General features: G+C 55.6%; 1 protein-coding gene across 6 annotated transcripts in view; it reads right to left on the bottom strand.

Annotated features, from left to right (window-relative positions):
• JARID2 (jumonji and AT-rich interaction domain containing 2) overlaps positions 1–24,371 on the bottom strand; it is a 249,764-nt gene that overhangs the window by 15,881 nt on the left and 209,512 nt on the right. For all 6 annotated transcript variants that reach the window (XM_078055716.1, XM_036087225.2, XM_036087251.2 and 3 more), the window contains 4 exons: positions 14,842–15,077; positions 6,178–7,225; positions 2,424–2,926; positions 420–512 (listed from right to left, as the gene is read on the bottom strand). In XM_078055716.1, coding sequence (XP_077911842.1) covers positions 420–512; positions 2,424–2,926; positions 6,178–7,225; positions 14,842–15,077 — 1,880 coding nt within the window. The remainder of the gene's footprint in view (positions 1–419; positions 513–2,423; positions 2,927–6,177; positions 7,226–14,841; positions 15,078–24,371) is intronic.

Genomic DNA, 24,371 nt, shown 5'->3' with positions numbered 1-24,371 from the left:
CCAACCTCACACGAACCCAAAGAACAGAGTTGGCAGAAGCACAAAAATGGCAATCTGCCAATCCCATTAAACAAAAAACAGAGGAGAAAACGCACAACTGTGGTTTCCAGGGATTCCAAACATTCTCTTGCATAACAGACACACAGAGGACGGGGTGAGGAGCGGCCACCGGGCAGGGGACGCGCCTGGAGCTCACCCCCAACTCGGCGTCTCACGGACCCCGGCGAGTCCGGGAGAAGCGGGGGAGGCACGCCCCCTTCCGTACACATCCTGTGCGTCTGAACGAGGGCGGACTCAGGGCGGCTTGCCTGCCCCCGGCAGCAGACCCCCCGACGACGGCCCATCGGTCCATCAGGCAGCGGGAGGCCTGGGGCCCGGCCCGGCGCCCTCCCCACCACGTCCAAGACCCCCCTACTCACCTCGATTTCAGCTGGTGCGGGCTCCTTGCTGAAGCACATGTTCATGATATTTCTTGCTGTTCGATAAAAAGTCGTTAAAGAAACAGACCTTCCCTGAAAACAGAGAGAGTAAAGCGTAAGAAACTTAGCGGAGCCCCCACCCCAAATGAGGCCGCACCGCGTCCCAGCGCCTCCCCATGACCACAGGCCGCTTTGCGACCCGAGCTGACGTGAGCAGAGAAGGCAGAAAAACCTGTGCCAACCGAAGGGGACGGAGGACCCGCCTCCCTCGCCGTGCCGGCAACAGACGGACCTCTGAGCCGGCAGAAATGGGGGCTGCACACCAGGCAGCCTCAGACAGGCGCCCCCGTGACGCGTGGGAGCACCCTTTGTTTCATGGGGAGGCAGGCAGAACTCCTCGGTTTACCCCACCTGAGGGGCAGGAGAAGGGGCTGGGGGCAGGGGAGAGACTGACGGCATCCAGACGGGCTGGACCAGGGGTGGGGGAGGGCCTAGAAGAAACGTGGGGTGCCCTCCACACCCCGAGGGTCCCCCTCCTGAAAGCCAGCCAGGTGAGCAGCCTCCCCTCATGGAGGCGAGACGGCAGAAACACTCTGGCGGTTCTCTGCCACAGAGACCACGCTGCCCCCCGCACACCGCACGGGAAAAGCACCCTGGCCCCTGCCCAGGAACATGCACCAGGATGTGCTCGCCGCCGTCTCGCTCAGCGAATCCCACCTTTGATCCCGTGCTCCCCGACCAGGGGAGGCATCATTTTACAGAGGCTTCGTGAGAGCTTTGCTTTTCTTGTCCCTCGACTGCAGGGGTGCTCTCGGAGCACCTACTGTCTTCCAGGCGGCGTTCTAGGGGCCGGAGATGGAGCAGTGCTCAAGTGGACAAGGTCTCTGGCCTGTGGGACACAGCCCTTGGGAAGGTGGTGAGGGCCGCTGAGGAGGCAGGGAGTGACCGCAGTGGCAGGAGAAGGTGGCTGCTAGCTGAGGTGCTCAGGGAAGGTTCCCCTCACGAGGGGACACTGGGGCACCGCCATGGAAAGTAACAGGTTTAGAATGCGAAGCAGATCCTCTTGCCTTTGGAAGGACGATCAACACCATCAGCACACGAGTTCTGGCAGCTACAGGGACTGCGTGGGGTTCTACCTACACAAAGTACTTCCCTCCGACCCCAAACTCCTCCAGATATGCTGTTCCTGACAAGGGAAGAACCCAACTACCAGGAGGGGCGGGATATTGCATCAACTAAAAAGCACAGCGCCTATAACTGGAGAAGGGGACGCGTGCACGCAAGGCTCAACACCCACCCGGCGGATGGGCCCGCAGAACCAGGAGCTGCCCCCGCTGGTGCGGGCTGCCGACATCCCCGCGGCCGCCTCACCCGCCGCCAGATGGTGATGAACCCTACAGTGGTCGGTGACAGGGCCCGATTCCAGAAAAACCCTACTCAGATTCGCCTCGTTCTCACTGAGCTGTCCTTAAGTAACGGAAGTAAAAACATGTCATTTCCCGAGTTGGCGATTCAGTCACCGGACTTAACGAGTGGCTTCAACTGAGAAGAGCTTCTCCTGCACACATCCAGGAAACACCCAAAAAGTGCTCCGGGATTTATTCCACGCACCTCACCCCTGTTTCTCTTATCATGCAATATTTAGGTATAAAAGAGGCTCCTGCCCACCCCCAGCGCCCCTGAGGGGGACCAGGGTGAAGGAGACGGAGTCCCGCTCGGGCTAGGAGGAGAAAGAGTCGGTGGAGGCAAGCCCGGTCCGTCCTTCCAGAGAGGAGCAGAGAACGGAAGCCGAGCGCAAAGAGAAGCGCGGCCGCAGGCAGCCAGAGCGGTGACTTCCCGAGCGCTCCGACCCCACAGCCAGCCGGCCTGCCCAGGCTTCCGCACGGGAACGCGGCATCGGAAGCCCACGGCCTCGCCACCAGGCAGGGACAGAGCTGGCCGCCGCCGCCACATGCCCCGGGCCCGCGTCCTGCCCCCCACCCCCCAGCCCTGCCCGGGGCCCACCTTGTATATGCACTTGTGGAAGTCACTGAGGACGCCTTTGTCCTCCTCCTCCTCTCGCGCCACTTCCTTTTCCTGAGCAAAGAGTCGCCGCCGGCCCGTCTTGAGCTGGGCCTGGCCCACCTCTTTGAGCTTGCTGCGGAAGCCGTTCCTGTGGGCCACGCCGTTGATGAGCCCGTTCTTGGGCTCGAAGCGGGGCAGGGGATGGAACCTGTTGTAGTCGTGCTCCGTGTGGCCCTCGAGGGGCCCCTTCCGCTTCTCCAGGATCTCCTTCTCCATCAGCACCTCCTTCTCCAGCCGCCGGTGCTCCTCGGGGGACAGGGAGTCATAGGACAGCAAGTACTGGCAGTAGGCTTCCTGGAGCTTGGCCAGCCGGTCCTGGGCAGTTCTGGGGATGCGCAGCATGTCTGCTAGTTTGTTCCATTTTTTGAGGTCAGTCACTTGCTGCATGCCGCCCATCTCGTTAATCAGCCGGAAAAAGCAGGCCAGGTCGAGCTCACAGCCTCCTGGGACGGTGAGGGGACAAAGCACAGGGACAGTCAGTGAAAAGGACCGTGCACGAGACCTTCTTCATCTACCGGTAAGCCCGGGGGCGCCCACTACGTGCCACAGACGCCACTAGGCTCCGGGGTCAGAGCGGCGAACGGAATCCCCCCGGCCCTCGGGGAGCTCAGTCTGCAGAGACGGACGAGGACAGTCTGGGGCACCGCGGGGGTAACGACAGTCGGCGGGGGGGCTGGGGAGCTGCCGGGTCTGCCGGCTCAGGTGCGATGCTCAGACAAGGTGTCCCCAGGGAGCTGAGTGTAAGCAGAGGCCTGAATGGAAGGAGGGCAGGCGCCCCTCCCCAGCAGGGGCAGCTCGTACGTGGCACCCCCCTCTCGCACCCCAGGAGGCGGGTGCAACCAGGTAAGAAGCAGAGCTCGTCCCCTGAGATGGAGGCAGGGCCTGGGTTGTGCCACCCTGAGGCACCTGTGTCCCAACGTCACCCACAACAGCGGTGAGGTCAGAAAGCGGACATGTGCGGCACGTGCCGTCTGTCCCCAGGCCCTCCGAGCGCGCACGCACGCGCACGCACACACACACACTAACTGGTTTTCAATCCCAGTGGATCTCCAGGGCCAGGGGCAGAATCTGAGAGGGCAGAGAGCAGTCCTGTCTGTCCCTCCGCTCTCGTGGTCCGTGTGCACCAAGACACTGCTTACCTTGGAAGCTAGTGTTCACCACACCCCTTAACCAAATCACAGACCTGTACACATGCACGTCCACACCAAATACGCTTGAATGCTCACAGAGGGGCTGTCTACACGGGGCCTGGAAGGCAACCTCCCTCTAGACAATCAAGGAGGACAAAATCTTCCAGAATAACCATCCACTGACTATTGGGAGGTAAATACCTAACAAAATGCTAGGTGAGAAAAGTAAAAATTAAGTTTTAGGTCATTGGAGAGTAGGGACTGATTTCTATCCAAAGTAAAAGAAGCCGAACTCTTGTGGTGTCTGAGGGCCGCCTGAGAACAGCATCCCAGTGCAGGGCAGGCCGGGCATTGCGTGACCGCCGGGGGGGGAGGGGGGGACAGGCAGGGATGCATGGGGGAACAGGTCCCCCAGCCCCTCTGTGACACCAGGGGACAGGAGTGCGGCAGCCTGCACATCAAGGAGCTCTGCCTGGTGACAGGCTGGACACATCAGAGGAAGCTCGCCCTGCCCTTGGCCAGGAGAGGCCAAAGGCCGAGCGCCCCTCCCTCACTCCAGGTCTGCAGCTCAGACCTGGGAGGGCGGAGGCTGGTGGCACGCTGTGGACTAGCAGAGGTGGACAGGGACGTGAGCCACCCCAGCCGCTCTCGGCACAGACGGATTAGAAAAGCAATCCATAACTTTCGTATTTTTCTCTTTGTAGATCGTTAGAATCCAGGAGCACCTGAAAATGCACACACTGCTTGGAAATGCATCATTTCGTGGACCCCTCACCCGCTCCCATCGGCCCATTTGCAGGGCTGCTGGGCTGCCAAGTGGCAAAGCACCTCCTGCGCCCCTGCTCCCCAAGGGGCTGACGCAGGAGGAGCAGATTCTGCGAGGTGGCCACAAAACCGTGTAGTCCCTTGCTCAGTGGGGAGGCCAAGCTCAAGACGAGGGCCCGAGGCCTCTACAGTAACAGGCCGGCCCAGCACCCCTTTCACAGATGGTGACAAACCAGGGGCTACACCCGCATGCATCAGCAAACCATGCACACACACACCACGGGGACACATCCACCTGGCCTTGGGGGCCATGGGAAGGGCTCGAGGTTAAGAAAACCTACTCTGGGGGCGCCTGGGTGGCTCAGTCATTAAGCGTCTGCCTTCGGCTCAGGTCATGATCCAGGGTCCTGGGATCGAGCCCTGCATCGGGCTCCCTGCTCTGCGGGGAGCCTGCTTCTCCCTCTCCCACTCCCCCTGCTTGTGTTCCTGCTCTCCCTGTGTCTCTCTCTTGTCAAATAAAATCTTTAAAAAAAAAAAAAAAAAGAAAAGAAAAAAAAGAAAACCTACTCTGAACCAGCGGTTACCGGCTGCCATTATGACATCACCCGGTTGCCTCACCTGTCCCCAGAAGGCCCACGGTCCCCCAGCGTGGGGGGGGAGGGGGCCCTCAGACCTCTCACCACGACCGGGAGGGCCTGGGGCTGCTCTGAGGACACGGAGGGCACAGCCCGCACGGACCGCTCACGCCTGCTCAGCCCGTTCCCACAGCCCCATGCCGTCAGCTGACACCGTGCCATCCTGGAGCGCGGACCCCAAAACCAAGGACTTTTTCAAATTAAGTGATTCCCACTCAGGCATTAGCCGTGGCAGGCACCTGCTGAGAGAATAATGAGACCTCCATCTTGCAGGGAGCCTGAGCTTCCTGCCAGCTCCTGACACTTGGGTGGCTAAGATGGCTCCTTTCCTCCCCGCTTCTGCACACTCGGGACCTCGGAAATGAGGCAGCAACAAGCCCCACTTCACAGGTCTGAGCTGAACCAGGGAGGCTGTGTGCGACCTCCCTTACCCGGCTGTCCCCAAAGGAAGCCCCCACTCTGCAGACCCAGCTCATCCCACCAGACAGACGAGGGATACTCGAGGAGCAAGCAGCAGCACCGAGGAGGACGACGGACACATGGGCTCTGCCTGGGGCTGGGGCCCCCACACCTGCCGGGATGCTCACTCACACAGGGGGCCCCCGAGATGAGCTCTGGAGTGGTCCCAGCTCTGGAGAGAAACTTAAACCCGTCCCCTGATCTGGGGTCTCTCAAAGGGCCCCGCTGGTCACTAGAAAAAGTGATGGGCAAGGCAAAGCGAGGAGGACACAGAGAGAAGCGGGCTGGCCTGTGTCCCCCACGTATTCAGGTATTCAAGCCCTGTCTCCCAGTGCCTCAGGAGTGACTGGACTGGGAGACAGGGTCTTTACACAGAGATGACGAAGGTAAAGCGAGTATCTTAGACGCCCCCCCACTCCCTCGCCACAGGGATAGCACCTACCCCACTGTGACGGACGTCCTTACGACACGAGAAAGTGATGCCAAAAGTAAGCTTAGGAGGGAGGCCCACGTGAGGACACAGGGCAGGGACAAGCATCTGCAGGCCTCCAGAGAAACCACCCCGCCCAGAGCGGGGCTCCCGGGCTCCAGGCTGGAAACCACCAGCTAACTTCCCGCGTGGAGGGGGAGGCCCCGGCCTGCGGCACGGGGGGCCCGGGGCGAGCTCCTCCCCGTCTCAGCCTGGGGGCGCGGGGGGCCGCTCACCTATGAGCGGGAGCTCGTCCATGGTGATGCCCTGAGATCTGAGGTGCTTCTTAATGCAGGCCAGCCGCTGCACGTTGGGGCCCCAGCGCCGGCCCAGCTTGTGGATGTGCTGGATCTGCGTCACGAACCGCATCTCGTCGTTGAGCTTGCACTCGGGCCGCCAGTCCGGAGGGGGGATCACCCTGCACATGCCGTACTTCTCCACCTGAGCGCGGACCGACTCGATGTAGACGAGCGGGTCGTGGAACTCCTTGGCGGACGGCCTGAGCACGGGGATCTCGTCCATGGCCGCCCAGCCGGCCCGGCCGCCCCCCTTGTCGGGCTTGGCCGCCGCCTCGTGCGGCTTGTGCAAGGGCTCCGTTTGCGAGGTAGAACGATTTTCACAGGAGGCGCCGTCCGTCTTGCCGTGTGCTTGTCTGCCCGGCGCGCTCTTGCCGGCCGTGGCCCGCTTCGGCCGGTTCCTTTCCAGGCTCCGCTCGGGCACTTCCTTCTTCACGTGCCCGTGCAGCAGAGCCTTCTCCGCGGGGGCCAGCGCCGTGGGGGCCGCCGCCGCCTTCCTGCCGGGGGCTTCGGCAGGGCCGGCCGGCCCCTTCATCTTCTTGGGCGGGGACTGCGGCTTCTCGGCCTGCTGTGCCTCTTCCAGTCTCCTCTTGGAGTTCCGCAGCCCCTCCCTCAGCTGCCGCCCCCCCACCTCCTTAGTGCATGACTTTGGGTTCAACCTGCCACTGACCTTGAGGCCATTGACGGCGTGCCCGGTGGACTTGGACGCCCCCCCGAGGGATAGCACCTGTTTGCGGGTTTTTGCATTGCTACTTTCAGTTTTCCCTGAGATTGTGTGGTTGACAGCGGAACTGGGCTTGTGGTGATTGGGTTTGGTTTCCTTGACCAGTTCTCTCTTGGCTTTGGTGTATGTGACAGTCCCCTTCGTCACCGTTGCAGTGTACTTCACAGTTTTGGACGGTGAAGGTCTGACTTCGCGCATCTTTTTGGCACTGGGTGCACTTGTACCCAGAGATGACATTCGAGTGACTCCATTTACCTTCGAAACCTGGGAGGGACAAGAGAAGCAGAATCAGTACCTTCCAAGAGGGCGACCTCTCCCCACGGGGGGCCCAGCAGAGCTGGCCGCAGCGGCCACACGGGCTTCCCGACAAGGGCGCACCGTGAACTCAAGTCTCAGACACTCGCTTTCGGGATCTTCGGACAAACACATGCCTATCCTGCCGCACAAAAACATGGCGCCTGCCCGCGTGCCCACAGCATGGTTTCCTGGGTGGCTTTTACGTTCCTGCTAAGGGCGCTTCCAGGAAATCAATGTTTCACGATGACGACCTGTGCACTCACCCGCCGTCACCTGTCACAGGTTAAGGACATTTACAGCGGCAAGCCCCTGCGCCCATTTAGGGATGGACGGACGGACGGACACACACACACACCCTGTTCCAAGAAAAGACGAGTCTACCGTTCTGCGTGCTCCACAGAGCAGCAGGCCCTGCCCACAGAATTTTTAAATCTAGGTGCTAAAAAGGGAAGGAAACGAAAATACCAGAGAGAGAAAAGAGCAAGCGCAATCATGTGGCCCGGCTCCCGTGCAGGTCACAGGGCAGGCCCGGGCACGTGGCTGGCCTCAGACTGCCCCGTGGTCGTGCAGACAGGGCCCCGGGGAACAGGGATGCGCCTCATCTCTCGGCCAAGCAGAGGGTGCCCACCCGCCCGCCCTCTCGGGCACGGACAGCTCCTGTGTTCCCACCCCCGACAAACTCCACGTTTGGTTCTATGGGAACCGGGTGAGCCAAGCAGCCCCTCCGCACGGCTTGGACGCGGCAGTAATTCTGGGACACACAGAAGTCACCCTTGTTTATAAAGCGAAACCGGAGAGTGAAGGGAGGACACCGGAAACGCGTCACTTCCAAAGGATGAGGAAGGGCCCAGCCCAGAGCTGCTGTGGGGGACGCGGCTTTGGGGTGGACGTCCCGTCCCAGCTCTGCCTGTCGGTGGCCTCTGACAGGTCGTTTGCATCCTGGGCTTCAATCTGTCATCTACAACATGAATTCCGAACACGGACTCCAAGGTTCCATGAGCACCACCACCTCCAAAAGAGGCCGACTAAAAATTACACAATCCCCAGGAAGAGAACCACGGCCATCTCCTCTCACCAATCAGTAACCCCCGTGAGGAGGTGACTGGGTCGAAGGAGCCTGTGCTCCCAAGTCAGGGAAGCTGACCAACCAGCTGCAGTCACACACAAGCACCCTGTCCTGCCAGGCGGAGACATGCGGCTCCCATGGGCCCCGAAGCTGCCTCGCCAGAGTCAGGTTCCCCAGGACACGGCCTAAGTCCAAGTGACCTCTGCCCGAGGCCTGGGCCCAGCCCAGGAAAATGCACTTCGCCCACATGGGGAAAAACGAAAACAAAACCAGAACTTTCCCATCAGTATCCAAACCAGGGCTGTCAGAATCCACTGGAGGGCTTGTCCCCAAAACAGTTCACTGGGCCCCACACCCGAGCTTTCTCAGCCACTAGGTCTGGGATGGGGCCCGAGAACCCGGGCAATGCCGGGGCCGATTCAGAACATACTCTGAGAACCACGGAGGCAAACTATCAGTAGGCAATTCTGGAAATGGAGCAAGAAGCATATTTTTTCATATGTCACTGACTCTACACAGTCCAATGAAAGCCCTAACTTCCTGAGATGAGGCTGTGTTCCGTAAGCCAACCCCGGGGCGTCTACGGAGTCAGGTTTCTGGGGAGCCAGTGTGGACTCAGTGAGGGGCCGGGCAACCCTGGGGAGACCACAGGGCAGGCCCGGGGGGTACACTGCTCATCGCCCCTACAGAGAAGCAGGATTGACCAGATCAGCTGGGGGGCAGAGGGATCTGGAATAACGAACGGGAAATTAAAACAAAACAACTAGCAGCCCGGCAACAGTAGGCGAAAAATACATTCATACAACCTGGGGGTGGGGCAGACAAACTTCCCATGGTGAGTACCACTGATCTGAGTACCACTGATCAGTGAGTACCACTGATCCGGAAGAGGAGGTAAAGCGGGGAATACAAAGATCTCTTTTTTTTAAATGCTTCCATTAACTAAACACAAAACAAACCATTTAGAAAAACAAAAACAGTGAAATCCTGCTGTGGCTCAGAGAGATTTTTTTCCATCATCAAGAGGCAGAGAGGCCTCAGGGATCCAGGATCCTCGAAGTGGAAAACGCGCCCTTTAGGCCTTCGGTCTTTGCTTAACCATAGAGAGGACAGCCTATTGCAAGTCTTCGCCCAGCCCCAACAGTGCGGATTCCACAGCCTGACCCCCCACCGCGGATGCTGACCTGGTCCTCGAGGGTGGGAGCCCGCGCCCTGCCTCCCAGAGCACCCGCGGGAGACTGGACAGCCAGAGGGGGAGCTCTCAGACCCCACCTCAAAGAAGAGCGCAGAGGCCTTCAGTCCATCCATCTGCCATCTTGGGGGCACCTGGTGACCTCTCCCGGCGTGCTAGGGGCAGGTCAATCCCCTGCATAGCAGAATTCTAGAGGATTCTGCCACCTTCAATGGCAAAAAGAACCCCCCTCTTCTTTACCTATTTCTGTCACCTTGAATACCAGTGGTTACTGCCAAGATGTGCAGCCAAATGCCCAGCTCTACCAGAAGTTCCTCTAGTCCTTTCCTTCCTCGCCGTCCTTACAAAGCCCTCTTCAAGAGCAGCTAGCTACCCAAATCCTATACTGCATGTCCACATCACAAGCTCAGAGTCTAAAGGCATCTCCCTCGGGACTCATCAGAACAATGACCTTGATTTCAAAAAATAAGTTATGGAGCCTGGAAAGGGCATATTTCATGGATCGTATTCCTTCTTCCCGCACCCCACGGCCCACCCAGCAGAGGCTGGATGCAGCTGACAAGCTGGCCCAACCCGGGAACCCATCTGTCCATTCCATCCACGGTGCCGTGTGTCCTTAGGTAGGGACCGAACAGGACCAGCAACCTCAGACTCACCTGTCTGCATGCAACCTTGCCTACTCCTTGGCCTGTCCTTGTCTTCAGGGGTCCAATGCTCAACTGGAATTGCGGACAGCACTGTGTCACCTGGCCACTGAGGGTCTCGACCCCACCCACTGCCTTATCAAGCAGCAGCAAACCCTGAGTTTCAGCTTAACAAAACGCCCGGGCCAGCCAGCCAGCGCACGAAGCAGCGGTCTGATGTCACGGGCGCGGGCCCTGGGGAAGTCCTTGCCCAGCCTTGCCCAGGGCACGTGAGAGGTCACCTAATTCACTGAGGACTAACGCGAAGGCAGTGTGTGTCGCAGAACCTCTGCTGTGCAATCACACACTGGAGCTGAGAAACTCCCTCTCTCCAAGCTGCTCCTGCTCTTGGCTCTGGCAGGGGTTTTGGCCTTTGCCTCCCACGCCCCCACAACCGCCTAGCTCCGCAGGAGGTGGGGCGTCTGCAGCTGCTTCTTCGCCCACCACCACCCACCCATCACCTGTAGCCCCGTTCCCCCAGACACGCGGCCACGAGGCGGTTCGAGGCGGAGAAGCCGTCCTCCCTTCACAACCGGAAATCCCATCGTCAGCTCCAGTCTCCCACCAGAGGGAGCTGCTGAGTCGGGAGCCCCGGCCCATCCTTTCAGACCCCAAGAGCTGGGGAGGGGCTCAGGGGGTGCTCAGGAGAAACATTTGCTGGTTGGGCAGAGCCCGCTTGAACTTTAAAACTTGGACTGAAAACCAAAGAGCCTGAGATGAACAACTGCACCAGAAGGGCAATGAGTTCTGGGGGCGAAGGCCTGCTGGGATGGCAGGCTCCCGCATTATTAGAGAAAGGGTGAGACCCAAATTCATGAGCGCAGGGTTCAGGTGGGAGTCCCTAAACCTTTGAAAGCACCTGCTCCCACTACAGGCAACTGAGTCACAAATAACACGCCACCAACACGTACAATTCCACCTACAAGCGTGACCTGATGAGCACAGTTAAAACCCTGAACATTCTTAACAGCGGAGGTGATTTTCTGACTTTTTTTTTTCTCTCTGGATATTCCTATTTCATTTTCCACAACTTTAAAACAAAACTACTCCCAATTCTTCGATTAGTTTAAACCTCCTCTTTGAATCCTCGAGGCCAAGACATTTTCGGCAACCCGGGTAGAGCTGATCGTGAGGACCCAGAGCTCAGGAGACCTTCCCACCAAGCGAGTCTGCGCGAGGCGATCATCCTCCCGGGTGCGGGCTCGGCCTCAGCACGACACGGAAGGTCAGGAAGGGGGCTGCGTTTAGCTGCAGGTTTACTGACCGCACAAACTCCGAAGAGTGAAGACCTCCTCGGGACGCTCTTGGAAACCAACATCTCAAAACCCTCTCCCGGGGCCTAAGGTCATCGGTCTTACCATCCTGAATGTGTTACGGTCTTTTAGTGCATTTAAACTGAAGAGCTAGGTTAAGGACACGGAGCTCCTGTCCACGTTACCTGCCACCGCTCCCCGACAAGCCCAGGGCGGCACACACGTGTGACGGGGACAGCGCGGCTGCCATCATACAGGCGCGAGGCTGGCAAGGTGAAGTGCACAGGCCCAGGCTCGGGGGCTCCGTCTCGGGCTCTAACAGAGCACAACCAGGACACACGGCCTCGTGCAAGGTAACAGGGAAGGGGCTCTCGTAGCAAAAAGGGCGGCGATCAGCGCCTCGGAGTGCATCAGCGCAAACAGGGCGAAGCCCCTTCTGAGCAGCACCCCCTGAACACTGTACCCCCCACCGCCCACCCACCCTCAATACGATGCACGTCCATCCTTCCGTTTCAGGCAGACCCAGATAAATTAATCCTATTTGAAGTTAAAAATCAACATACCCTCTGGCCCCCATCTTTGATGCGGGTGAAGGATGGAAGGTCAGATTCTAGTCATTTCCATCAGGCAGTTACAAAGGAATCTGCAATTTACCTTTACTGACCTTATTTTCTCAGTCTTTAAATAATGGGATTTGGTGGTTTCTAAATTGTCCTTTCATTTCTCCCAATCTTGCTGAGAAGAGAGTGGGCGTGATTGCCTCCAAATGAACAACAGGGCCCAGGAGGATCAGGTATCTTACGATTCCCGGAAGGTCGCGGTCAGCACCAAATGAGAGCTGGAGCCCTGGGCCAGCCCTTCTGGGGCGAGGGGACAGGGAGGAGGGGGGAGGGGAGGTAGGAGGAAAGACCTGACACGCTGACACCCCCCCTGCAAAGGCGGTCACCTGAACAAAAGCACGCAAGCCAGGCTCCTGCAGTTACTCGGGGACAGGAGGCTGCTCTACGAGGGGCACCCCGGATTTCTCTTCCAACTCCAGGCTGCACAAGTGTGAAACGAGCCGCATGTGCATGCCAGGGAGCAAGGGGGTGGAGGGGTCATCCCTACGCCCCCAACTCTTCCCTCCAGCGCTCAGTCACAAAGGGACATCCCGAGCTGAGGGGCTGGGCTGACGGCTGAGGGGGCGCGCTGACCAACTGACACCGGGGGTTTACTCAATTAGGACTCACCTGTGAGGGTCAAAGTACACGTGTGCATGCGTGTGTGGGTGGGTGTGCGTGCGTGGGGGTGTGTGTGCGTGTGGGGGGGTGCGCGTGGGTGCGTGTGTGTGCGCGTGCGTGTGTCGGTGTGCGTTCGTGGGGGGTGTGCGTGGGGGGGTGCGTGCATGTGGGTGTGCGTGGGGGGTGTGCGTGGGGGGTATGCGTGTGTGCGCGTGCGTGTGGGTGTGCATGCGTGTGTGGGTGTGTGTGCGTGGGGGTATGCGTGTGCGTGCGTGTGGGTGTGTGCGTGCGCGTGCGGGGGGGTGTGTGCGGGGGGGTGCGCATGGGTGCGTGCGTGTGTGCACGTGCATGGGTGTGCTGTGCGTGAGGGGGTGTGTGTGCGTGTGGGTGTGCGTGGGTGGGTGTGTGCGTGCGTGGGTGTGGGTGTGTGCGTGTGCATGCGTGGGTGTGCGTGTGCATGCGTGGGTGTGCGTGTGTGGGTGTGTGCGTGCGTGTGTGCGCGAACGCGATCATGATTCTGCCTGAACATCAAGTCCTGTTCATCCCTTACTCGGGCTGCTTGCAAGCCCGTCAGTCCTGCCCCACAGACGCAAGCTCCCCTTACTCTGAGGTCCCTTCTTGATTCTTCTCTTTCATAACAGAACACCTGTAGGAGAACTGTGCGCAAGTGTCTTTCAGGCCAACTCTCTGGAAAGGGAGCGGGGATGATTTGCCAAAAACACACAGGTGTGGTGCCTCCTGGTCCTGAGAACTGGGCCTCCAGCAGGGACCCGGGGGGCCAGTTAATCCCACAATCACTCGCGGTTGTGCTCTCTAGGAAAACCGTGAGGCCTGTGTTACGGGAATACGCTGCAACTACTTACTCGATCTCAAGATAACAGGGCCGAGGATGAAGAGGTATGTGAGGACCCTGGAAACGCCAACATGAGGACTCTTGCCTTGTTCACCCCACCCCACCCGAACAACTGAATCACCTCTAAACACTAAGGGTAAAACTAGTAACATATGTGTACACACACGCGCACTCCCATGCGTATGCACAGGAATACACAATACAAATACACATATTCAGGGAGAAATCGTGCTATCACCAAGAACAAGAAAGGCCGTACGTAAAGAGCAGCTCCACAAAGGGAGAAATTCCACTGTGTCCCCACCATCTCTCAGTCTTTCTAGAACACTGCCGCTCAGGAAATCTCCTCCGTCCTTGCCCTGACTCGATCTTTAAAGATTACAGTCAGTCTCTGGTCTATTCTGGGGAAAAGGTTAGCTCTGGGTCATAAGTACCCCGTGAGGAGAGCTCATCTGCGATCCCCAAGGCTACGTGACTTTAAAATGCGGCAAGAAAGGAGCAGAGGGGTCAGTGGAAATGCCACCGGCCGGGGAACACAGCCCTTCCACCGTGTGCCTCCAGACACCTGCCTGTCTCCCGACCAAGCCTCCCAGGGCTCTGAGAAATCACTGCCCAAAGATGGGAACAGGAGTGGCTGAGCCTGAGGCCATTCTTGAGAGTTTCCCGACAGGATCCGTGTTACCTAGTGCGACCCCGAAAGAGGGACAGGGGGAGGGGGGGCTGGAGAGCTAGATGTAGCTGCACCCTGCTGATCCGGCGGGGGGCTGCTCAGCGGTGAGCACCCAGGCTCATCCTCTGCTCCTCAGTCCCGGAAGAGATGCTACCTGTCACGTTACGAAGAACAGGGAAGCAGTCCAGGATTGTCCCCGGACGGCGCTGGGCAGTCTGCTGGCCCGTTTCCAAGGTGTAGCTTCTCTGGGCTCAACCGGAGAGAGCGAGAGGACTCTAACTCATCTGGCGCCCGGGACACGGGGGTGGAAGCGGGGTAATGCAGGAGGCAAGTTCCCTTTGTCCATCGCCAACACACAGGATCCCAGGGTGAGCTCCAGGGCTGAATGTGAACGTACCACCAGACCAGCCGACGGACGTTCAGAGGAGGGGCATGCGCACAAACCCCTCTCTGCAAAGGCAAGCTTTCCCTCCCCGTCCTACCTCTGAGCACCACCCTCCTGCGGTGTGAGCCCTCTCGTTACGGAGTTCATGAGGCTCCAGCTCCCATGTCCCCTTCAGTTACGTTGGTGACATGGGAAGGTGGCATCTGGCAAGCAGCCTGGGGGCCAGAGCAGGGTCACCTGTGCAGCAGGGCCGGGCTTTACCTGTTTCCGTAAGTCCTGAGCCGACCGATGCAGAGGGGGGTGGTGGTGGTTAGCAGCGAGCCCCTTGGCCGAGGAGCCCGTGGACGGGGCTGCTGGGGGGGGGGCCGCTGAGCCCTGTTCCCTCCGGCTGTCAGCCCGGTGATCGCTGTGCTTCTCCTTCCCGGGAGTGGCCTCTTTGCTTTTGTGTTTTTGAACAGGTTCTTTCTCCCGTGATGACCTGCTGGAACCATTGAAAACTAGAAAGGAAGGAGAGAGAACGAGGTCACTACATCAGGGATTGTTACCATCGAGTGAGTGCCAAAGGCCCTGATGTCAAAGGGAAAGAAAGCATTCTGGACGGCCTTCGAGTCCCATCCACGCCCGAGGGCGACCCCAAGTCAAAACACCACCTTCCCCCCAACCCCCAACGTAAAAACCGGGAATAATCCCAGGCCCTGAGACAAAAACCATTTGAAGCATATCCAAAGAATTATTTGCTGTGGTTGAAACGCTTGAAAAATCTATTTTTAACAATCCTTACCGAAACAAAACAAAACCCAGCAGCCCTCAGAATATCAACATCATACCTTAAACAAAAAGAGAAATTAAATCGAAGAAATGAACACAAGCGGGCACATCCTGAGAACAGGACCGCCCCGCATATGAAGACGCGGGAGATCTGGATTGTATCTTCTCAGATGTAAAGTCATGCGTCGGGAGACTGAGGATCTGCCCACAGACACGGGTCAGAGACGCAGCTCCCGTACGTGCCCCAGAGGCGACCAGAGGGGAGAGAGCCGGTCAGTGGCAGCCAGACCCGATTCTATTCCAGAAGCCCTCGCGGCGGTCACGGCTAACTCGCTCAAGCAGTGGACCACGCCCAGCCTTAGAATCCGAAGGGGCCGGCGGGATGTGGTCAACATGCCCATTTTACAGATGAAGCCAACAGAATGGGGAGAAGGGGAGTGCTTGCTGGAGTCGGCTGCCCGCCTCCCAGGCCCACCCCCTCCCCGACCCCCCGGAGGCCACCCACCAAGGCAGTTCAGAAGAGGACAGCACTATGCTCGGCATCTTCACAGGAAACGCCGATTCGGTTCCTGTCGTGAGTCCCCTCCTCTGCATTACAGCTGAGGCTGACGATCACAGACCCGTGGGTCCGGCCACTCTCCCCGGAATCTGTGAGCCGTTCCCACCTGTTCTTCCCTCAGCACAGGGCTCCCCTCCCCTCAACCATCCCAGCAGTGGTGGTGGCTGGTCTCTTCCTTCGGGGGAAGGAGAAAGGCGGGACAGGCGGGGACGCTCCGTGGAGCCCTCGCACCTGTCCTTTGTGAAGGGCTTGACAAAGGCCAGCTTTACAGGTCCCTGCACCCACCGCCCTCGGGCACCTGCTCTCTGCCCCAACTGGGCTGTGTAGAATTCCAGACACAGGGTACCACGGGCATGGCCACTCCTCTCAGTGGGAGCCTCCTCCTGCTGGCGTGAAGAAGCCTCTCGCCCCTCCACCCCCGGCCCCCTTCCGTGAACTCAAAACCAACGAAGCCTCTGAGGACGGCCACCTCCAGCTCCCTGAACTTTCTCTTTCACCTCCGTTGTGTCCTTTAAAGGACTGTGATGCCTCAGAGGTTGCAAGTATTTTCCTTTTCTCTGTCATTTGCTTTCCCATCTATTGTGAGGCTAAATCTGCTAACCCATTTTTAAATTTCTTTTAAGATTTGTGAGAGAGAATGAGAGAGAACGCACAAGCAGAGAGAGAGGCAGAGGAAGAGGGAGAAGCAGACTCCCCACTGAGCAGGGAGCCCAATGCGGGCCTCGATCCCAGGACCCCAGGATCATGACCTGAGCTGAAGGCAGACGCTTAACCCACTGAGCCGCCCAGGCATCCCCTAACCCATTTTTTTTTTAAATCTGTCTTCGTGTTTATGCTTAGAAAGCCCACCCATATTTCCAAATGCTAAGAGAGCCCTCCACGTTTCCTCCTGATTGTTTTCTGATCGCAATGCTTACACGGTCGTCTTCAGTCCACTTGGTTACAAGCAGGCAGACGACAGAACAGACGTTTACGTTTCTCCTGCCCGACTGGCTGTGAACCTCGATCTCGGAAGTTCCTCCCAGCACCAGTGACTGCCTATTCTAAACAGAGTTTCAATCCTGCAGTGAAAGACCCTGCGCATCAAAAATACGGTGTATGATGCAGCGTTGTGGGAGGTGCTCCTGGATGCTCTCAGTTACAGGGAAACTGGAGAGCCGCGAATGACAGGCATTTATTCTAAGTGTCAGTAACTGCGCTTTGTCAGAGCCCATCGATCACGCCGACAGCGTCTGTGCTTACTTTCAAGACAAATTAAAAGCAACATCCGTAAGAAGCCATACTTCGGTGTGATTAAAACTCAAGCTGAGGAACATGGATCTAGGCAATTCTTGACCGTTCACCCATTTTCTAGAGCAGTGAACACGGCTTCTTTACTGAAAACAGCACGGGAAGCTGGCTCGTTTGGGGTTTTTTCTTTTTTTTTTTAATCTCAAATATTCCATACTCCTCTGCACTTTGTCAGTTCTGTAATTACTTCCCTTCATTCGGTTAAAGAGATGTGCTCCGATGGGTCTGTTCTCGTTTGTAACACTGTGTTATGTAGCAGCTCAATTCCCTTGCAACCCGGCAAGTTTATTTGCTCCTCAGTGTTCTCCTCTGTAGAATGGGGAGAACGCATGCTCCACGCATGGAGGTTTGGGAAACTTCCTCAGTGCGCGTTCAGAAGGACCGGCTCAGACGACTCAGGAGTCAGACCACCTGGCAAGCCCTCCTCTTGCTTTCTGTCCTCCCTGCCCGGAGAAGCATGAAGAAGGGCTCTGATACGGACAAGGGGCTGGCCTGGGCAGAGCTCTGTTTCATGGGAAAAAGACGTCTTGCTGATGCCCAGCCCGGGCAAGAAGAAATCAATGCTGAAAACACATCTGGTATTTTTCTACTGGTTTAATGAGCGACTTGACCCCCTGGGGGGATAAGAGACCCTTTCGGGGGATTCCCTGGGTCAAAATTATTTTTGTCATTGTACCAAGATCCTTATTTGCCTTTCTCACCGTGATGATTTCAGGAATGGTACAAAGAAAGTGGATCAGCATCAGGGGAATGCTGATCAAAACCACCATGAGACACCAGCCACTTCACATCCACTAGGATGGCCGTCCTCCAAAGACAGATAATGGGGAGTGCTGGTGAGGACTCAGAGAAATTCTAACCCTCATTCACTGCTGGTGGGGATGTAAGATGTTGCAGCCACTTTGGAAAACAGGCCAGAAGTTCCAAAAGTTAAACAGAGTTACCATGTGACCCAGCAATTCCACTCCCTGGTATGTACACAGGAGAAATGAAATATATGTCCACACTGAGGTGCCTGACTCTTGGTTCTGGCTCAGGTCACGATCTAAGGATCTTGAGATGGAGCCGGGCGTCAGGCTCTGTGCTGAATGGGGAGCTGGCTCAGATTCTCTCTCTGGGGGGCGCCTGGGTGGCTCAGTCGGTTAAGCGGCTGCCTTCAGCTCAGCTCATGATCCCAGGGTCCTGGGATCGAGTCCTGCGTCGGGCTCCCTGCTCAGCTGGTAGTCGGCTTCTCCCTCTGCCTCCTCCCCTCCTCCAGCTTGTGCTCTTCTCTCCCGCCCAGTCTCTCAAATAAAATCTCAAAAAAGATTCTCTGTCTGCCCCTCCCCCAATTGTGTACCCATGCTCTCTTTAAAATAAACAAATAAATCTTCAAATACTTATCTCCACATAAAAACTTGTGTATGAATGTTTGAGGCACAATTAATAATTAAAAACTGGGGGGAAACCCAAAGGTTTCGTCAACTGGTATTTAGATAAACAAAACAGGGTATTATCCATCCAAAAAAAGGAATCAAGGACTCGCGTGCGCCAGTTGTGAAGGGTCTAGAAAACACTATAGTAAGTGAAAGAAGTTAATGACAAAAGGTCACATATCGTTGGAGCTCGTTCATATGAGATCACCAGACAGACCCAAACAGAGAGCCGGGAAGCAGGTGCACGGTCACCAGTGGCTGGGGAGGCCTCAGGAAACTGGGAATGACTGCCGATGGGAACAAGGTTTTCCAGGGGGAACGTCATGAAACACCCCCCAGAGCTGACTGTGGGGATGGCTGCACAACTCAATATACGAAAAACTACTGAACTGTACATTTTAGATAAATGCTAGGATTTGTGAATCATATCTCAATACAACAATTAGTTTTTAAAAAGGGGGGGCACTTGGGATGGGGGGGACTCGGGTTAAGCGTCCAACTCCTGATTTCGGCTCAGGTCATGATCTCAGGGTCGTGAGATCGAGCCCTGCAGGGAGCTCTGTGCTGAGCTCCATGCTGGGCGTGGAGCCTGCTTAAGATTCTCTCTCTCCCTCTGCCCCTCCACCCCTCACCCTCTCACGAGGCTCACTCTTAAAAACAAAACCCACCGGGCAAAACTGCTGGTGCCTGAACACAAATCAGTGCAGACGCAGCAAACCACACTCCTAAGTATTGTATACATCCTTACCAGTTACTACCAGTTAAAAAGAAAGAAGGCAGGAAAGGAAAGCCAGTTCTCATCTCTGGGAGCGATAAAGCAGGTACTAAAATGGTTACAGGTACTAAATCCTGACCCCTGGGTGTCCATGCCAAAATGGCAAATACACGTGAAGCACGTCCGCTGCACATCAACGTCGCTTATTTCCAGGGAAAGGCGATGCAGTGTGATGGTTTGGGATGCAAAGCTAGCTGTCTGCATGGAACACTGTTTTCATCGGAAAGGACTGATGTAGCGGTCTGGCCACTGTTTTTCTCAAAGATGAATCTAATGATCCTGCCATGGAAAATAACAAATAGCTTTTGCTGCCAGGAATGGAATTCAGTGGATTTTGGGCAAAAATTACAGTCGTGGAACAGCTTTCTCTGCCACCGAGTTCCAGCGCCTTTCCCCATGGAAAGCCTTCTCTGGCGAGGCCAGGGGACATGCAGGACTATTCGACCGTGTCTAGTGAAGGTGCTGACGATTGGAAGAGGTACTTGGTGAAGCATTATTTTCAAATGATCAACACGAAATGTGACAAAATTGTGCAAGGGTAAGAGATCCATTCAAAGCCCAAGGCAAACCGATGGATTTTCATGTAACAGAGCGTGAAAGGTTCACTGGACCGGTTCAGAGTGCTGTACCAACCAACCTTCAGGAAACTACCACTGGCTGAGTCTGGGTGTGATACCAAAGGATAAAATCATCCCCCCAAATTCCTCCCTTTTCCGACTCAATTTTTGTCTGAGACGGATTTTCTTCGTAGACATCACCCGAAACTAGGTCCTGCAGGAGACTGCTTACAAAAACAGCAGAACCTAGTCGTCTTCTACTAAGCCAGATCTTAAAGAGATTTGCAAAAATGCAAAACAATACAACTCTTCCCAGCTGTAACTTCTGGGGTTTGGAATATAGTTACTTTTTATAAAAATAATAAATACTTTAGGGGAGCCTGGCTGGCTCAGTCACAAGAGCATATGACTCTTGATCTCGGGGTCAGGAATTCAAGCCCCATGTTGGATGTAGAGATTACTAAACATAAGCTTTAAAAAATAAATAGAAGCCTTAAAAATATTTTAAAATCTCCTCACTTTCAATTTTCATATGGTAAATACCCATAAATACAATCCTTTGGGGGTCCCTGAATAGAAAGGGGTCTCAAAACCAAGAACCCAGACATCGCTAGGCTGGAGCATCTTTCTCCATCGTTAGCTCCATCATGGTTTCCAGAGATTTGGTGGACCCTGTACTTAGGTCTAGATCTCCGAACCCCCAAAAATCTCAGGCTCTGAGAGGAAGCTGCCTAAATTTGAGTCCAAGAATCATGTGCTATGTGACCTTGGGCTAGCACCTGTCCAAGCTTTAGTCCCCCATTTACTACCTCGTGGGGCTGCTTGGAGGAATCAGTGAGAGAGAATATTCATCGAGAAAGGGGCCAAACACTGGCTTGTCAGGATCACCACGCTGGCATGGGCCAGAGATGTAGTTCATTCCACTCCTTTCCATACGAACCACGGGACAACCCAGCTGCTCCATGGGGACCTCAAGGAAAAATGCGTGAAGAGCGGCACCGTTAGGTTGGCCAGCGAGCGCTTTCTGAGATCTGGAAAAAACCAGATCCCGCATCAGCATTATCTGCACCTGACTCGGGATGCACTTCTCTGGCACTCTCCAGCTGCCGAGGAGCGTGGAAGCGGCTCCTCGGGAAAACGGTTCTGGAAGCGTGGCGGGGGGGGGGGGGGGGGGGGGGGTACCGGGATCCCAGGCAGGAAGGCATGGGCCATGGACCTCCTAAGCCAGATGGCTGCCCCGGGAACCGCAGAACAGCATCATTCTGCAGACTGTTTTGATCAGATCATTGGAAGAAGAGAAAGAGAAGTACAAAAATTAAAAATTGGATGAAATTAAGGTTGAAACGCAAACAAAGAGATGGCTTTGCAATGAATCCACTTTCTGTAACCACTCGCTATTTTACAGCAGCCGTGTACCCAAATGGCAAACACAGCCAAAAAGTCAAATCATGTGTTAAATGGGAAGAAAGGGGGGGGATGGGGCGGGGAGTGGGGGGGGAGCGGGGGGGACGACGGAGCCAGAGACAAGGTATATTTTGTCCTCAACAGCTCATTAATTTTAAGTGTCGTGGGAACCTGCCAGTTTTACCCCTCCAAGTAATTATCTTTTGTCTTAATCTGTAAGATTCTCGAGAAGGAGAAAGGAAAAAAAAAAACATTCACTCTCACAGGGAAAGACTAAACACTGTGAACATAAGAGACAGAAAGACAGAGAGAAAAAGAGAGAGAGACGGATGGAGGACTACGCACGCTCTCCCTAATTAAAAGGAATAATTGGACTCGTTTCTTCAAGGGGAGAAAAAAAAAGCATTTATCACGGTTAACTGTATTAGGAAATTGTATTGTACTCAGATACAAATAGCTTTACGTTAATGAACAGAGACAAATATATTGATTTGTATACACATACTCTGAAGGTTAAATGGCCTATAGACAAGTGTTTTCACACCACGGCAAGCAAAATCTTTATATCCAAAGGCTGATATTTTGATTTAGGGTCACTTCGTGCCTGAGAAGCTCAGAGTTGCTCCCAATAAGGGATGAAAAAGAAATCAGGCAAGGCAAGTTCCTTTAGAAACTTCTCTCCGGCAATCCCACAATCGTGGGGAAGCTGGAAAAAGCTATACGTCCCGAGGAGGAGGCTCACATTTATAGCTTCAGGGAGCTCGTACTTAACGCCGTGCCCCACAGAAGCCCAATGCCCACAGCTGCTCACGAGCAGGTTCCTGGGGGAGGTCCAGAAGGCAGCCCATGGAAAGCCGACCATAAGGTCTTTAAAACCCTCCCCACATCCACGGCCTCTCATAGGGGATGTGCTCAGCTTCGTTTTGACTTTTCGTTCCCAGATCACCAAACACATCTGTGCCCCCATTCCCTGAACCACAAAACCAGCTGCCTCCTCTTATCTGCCCTCCAGGAAAAGCTCAAGTATTTACAATAAAGTACATAAAATGCTGTGCGTTCTTCAGAGGAAGGAGGTCGGCAAAGAGGTGGCGGCTCGGCTTCTTCGAAGGTCCTGCTGTAATGGCGAAGACAAGGGCCACATTTGAAAGCAGTAATGCCCCCTGGAACAGAGCCGGCGAGGACGTACGTCCACGTGGGCCCGTCTCCGTGCCCGTCCAGAACCAGATGCCCCAAGCCTGATTATCTGTGCAAATGAAGGCACCTCATCAGAACACCAGCTCGTCATCCTGATGTGGTTTATTTTTTATAAAGGGACTAGGAGAGAGAAGTCCCCATGTGGCATTGGACAGAAGTTCCAGGACCCCCTGAGATGCCTCCGTGTCGCACCTGAGCTAAGGGGGTTCTGAAGCCTTCGCTTCCTTGAAAGACAGAAATACGAAGAGCAGCCATCACGGGAAGCTGGGCTGCAAGGTCTGCTAGCAGAGGCACAAAGACAAGGAGGCAGGAATGAACCCAAGGCCCAAAGGCTGGACCAACCCCAAAATTCCATAAAATAAGACCCGCTCCCTGTCCCACCCCCAAAACAAATCGAAGGGACAAAAAGAGAATCACTGTAAATAAAGAAGAGTGTGTGACGGAGAGGAAAAGAGAAGCGCGCCAAGTTTCTGATCTGGAGCCAGTTATTTAAATGTAAGCGTCATGTCATTACAAGGCGTCCCGACTTGGGGAAGACAGACTCCATCAACTGGCTGGCATTAAATCCTTGTTACTGTACAAAAGCTGCGCTCGCTCCCTGGAGCCAGTTCAACTTTGAGTCACTATTGTCTGAAAACAATGGAATGTCTGCCAACCTTGTACCAACAGTTCAAAAGGATTTTCATGCAGCGTGTGTGAGTGCTGTGACCCGGTTTGCCCTGGGCAGAAACCGCTCCCCGGGCTTAGCGGCTGCACTGGTCCGCCAGGGAAGGCAGAGAGGACACGTCTGGGTCAGCGCAAGTCCCATTATAACCTCACAGCATGGCTCACGCACACCAAGAACCAGCGCCAGGCGCAACACGAGGTGGGACACCTACTGCGGCCTCCGTGCACCCCGACCTGCAGCATCGCGAGCAAGCTCTACGGGTTTACAAGGTGTTTGCGAAACCCCTCTGGAATTCCTACACACTGAAATCCCACCACTTTGATTATACATATAAAACAGGAAAGAGGGGCACCTGGGTGGCTCAGCTGGTTAAGCGTCTGCCTTCGGCTCAGGTCATGATCGTGGGATCCTGGGATCCAGCCCCGCATCGGGCTCCCTGCTCAGCGGGGAGTCTGCTTCTCCCTCTCCCTCTGCCCCTGCCCCCCGCTCCCTGCTCTCTCTATAGAGCTCTCTCAAATAAATAAAATATGTAACAGGAAAGAAATGCATTAGAAAGGATTAATAAAAAGGCAAATTAATTTTCTACGTGTGAACTTACAGAATTTAAGTCCTAGAACATTTTTCTATCATTGAAATTTGGTTGCCACTGTCCCAGGATCTAAAAATGTAAATACATGTTATGTGCAGTGATGTACAATAACGGGGCTGGACGGATTTGCCATTTAAACACGTTTCTTGCAATATGTTCCTAGTAACTTCAGATACTGGAGTTTAAAAGGGCACAGGACCTTTTAACAACAAAAAGACCGTAAGTCAAGATGAATGGTTTTTGTCACTGAAAAATGGGTTTCTTGGCCTGCTCGGCCCCCAACGGAGCTGAAGACAGGACGAGACGGAGTAGGACGGTGACCAGCTCCCCGGACCTGTGCCCACATCAGTCGGCTCTAAGATATTTGCATTCTCAAATGTGCCAGAGCAGGGCCTGGGGAGGGACATCTGGGCAAGTGGCCTTTTGGGCCAGTAGGCAGTGGGCCGAGGGGGATTTCATGCTTTATCACTCTCAAGAAACAAGACAAAGGGCACAGAACTATGGGTTATGCTCAGAAGGGGTGTGCATTAACTCTTGAAAAACAAATGACTGCAGTGTTTTTGCCGTCTGGGG

The sequence above is a fragment of the Halichoerus grypus genome, chromosome 9, assembly GCF_964656455.1.
Source record: "Halichoerus grypus chromosome 9, mHalGry1.hap1.1, whole genome shotgun sequence".
Taxonomy (NCBI): Eukaryota; Metazoa; Chordata; class Mammalia; order Carnivora; family Phocidae; genus Halichoerus; species Halichoerus grypus.
Note: the sequence above shows the minus strand (reverse complement) of the source record. Positions and strands in the feature narration are given on the sequence as shown.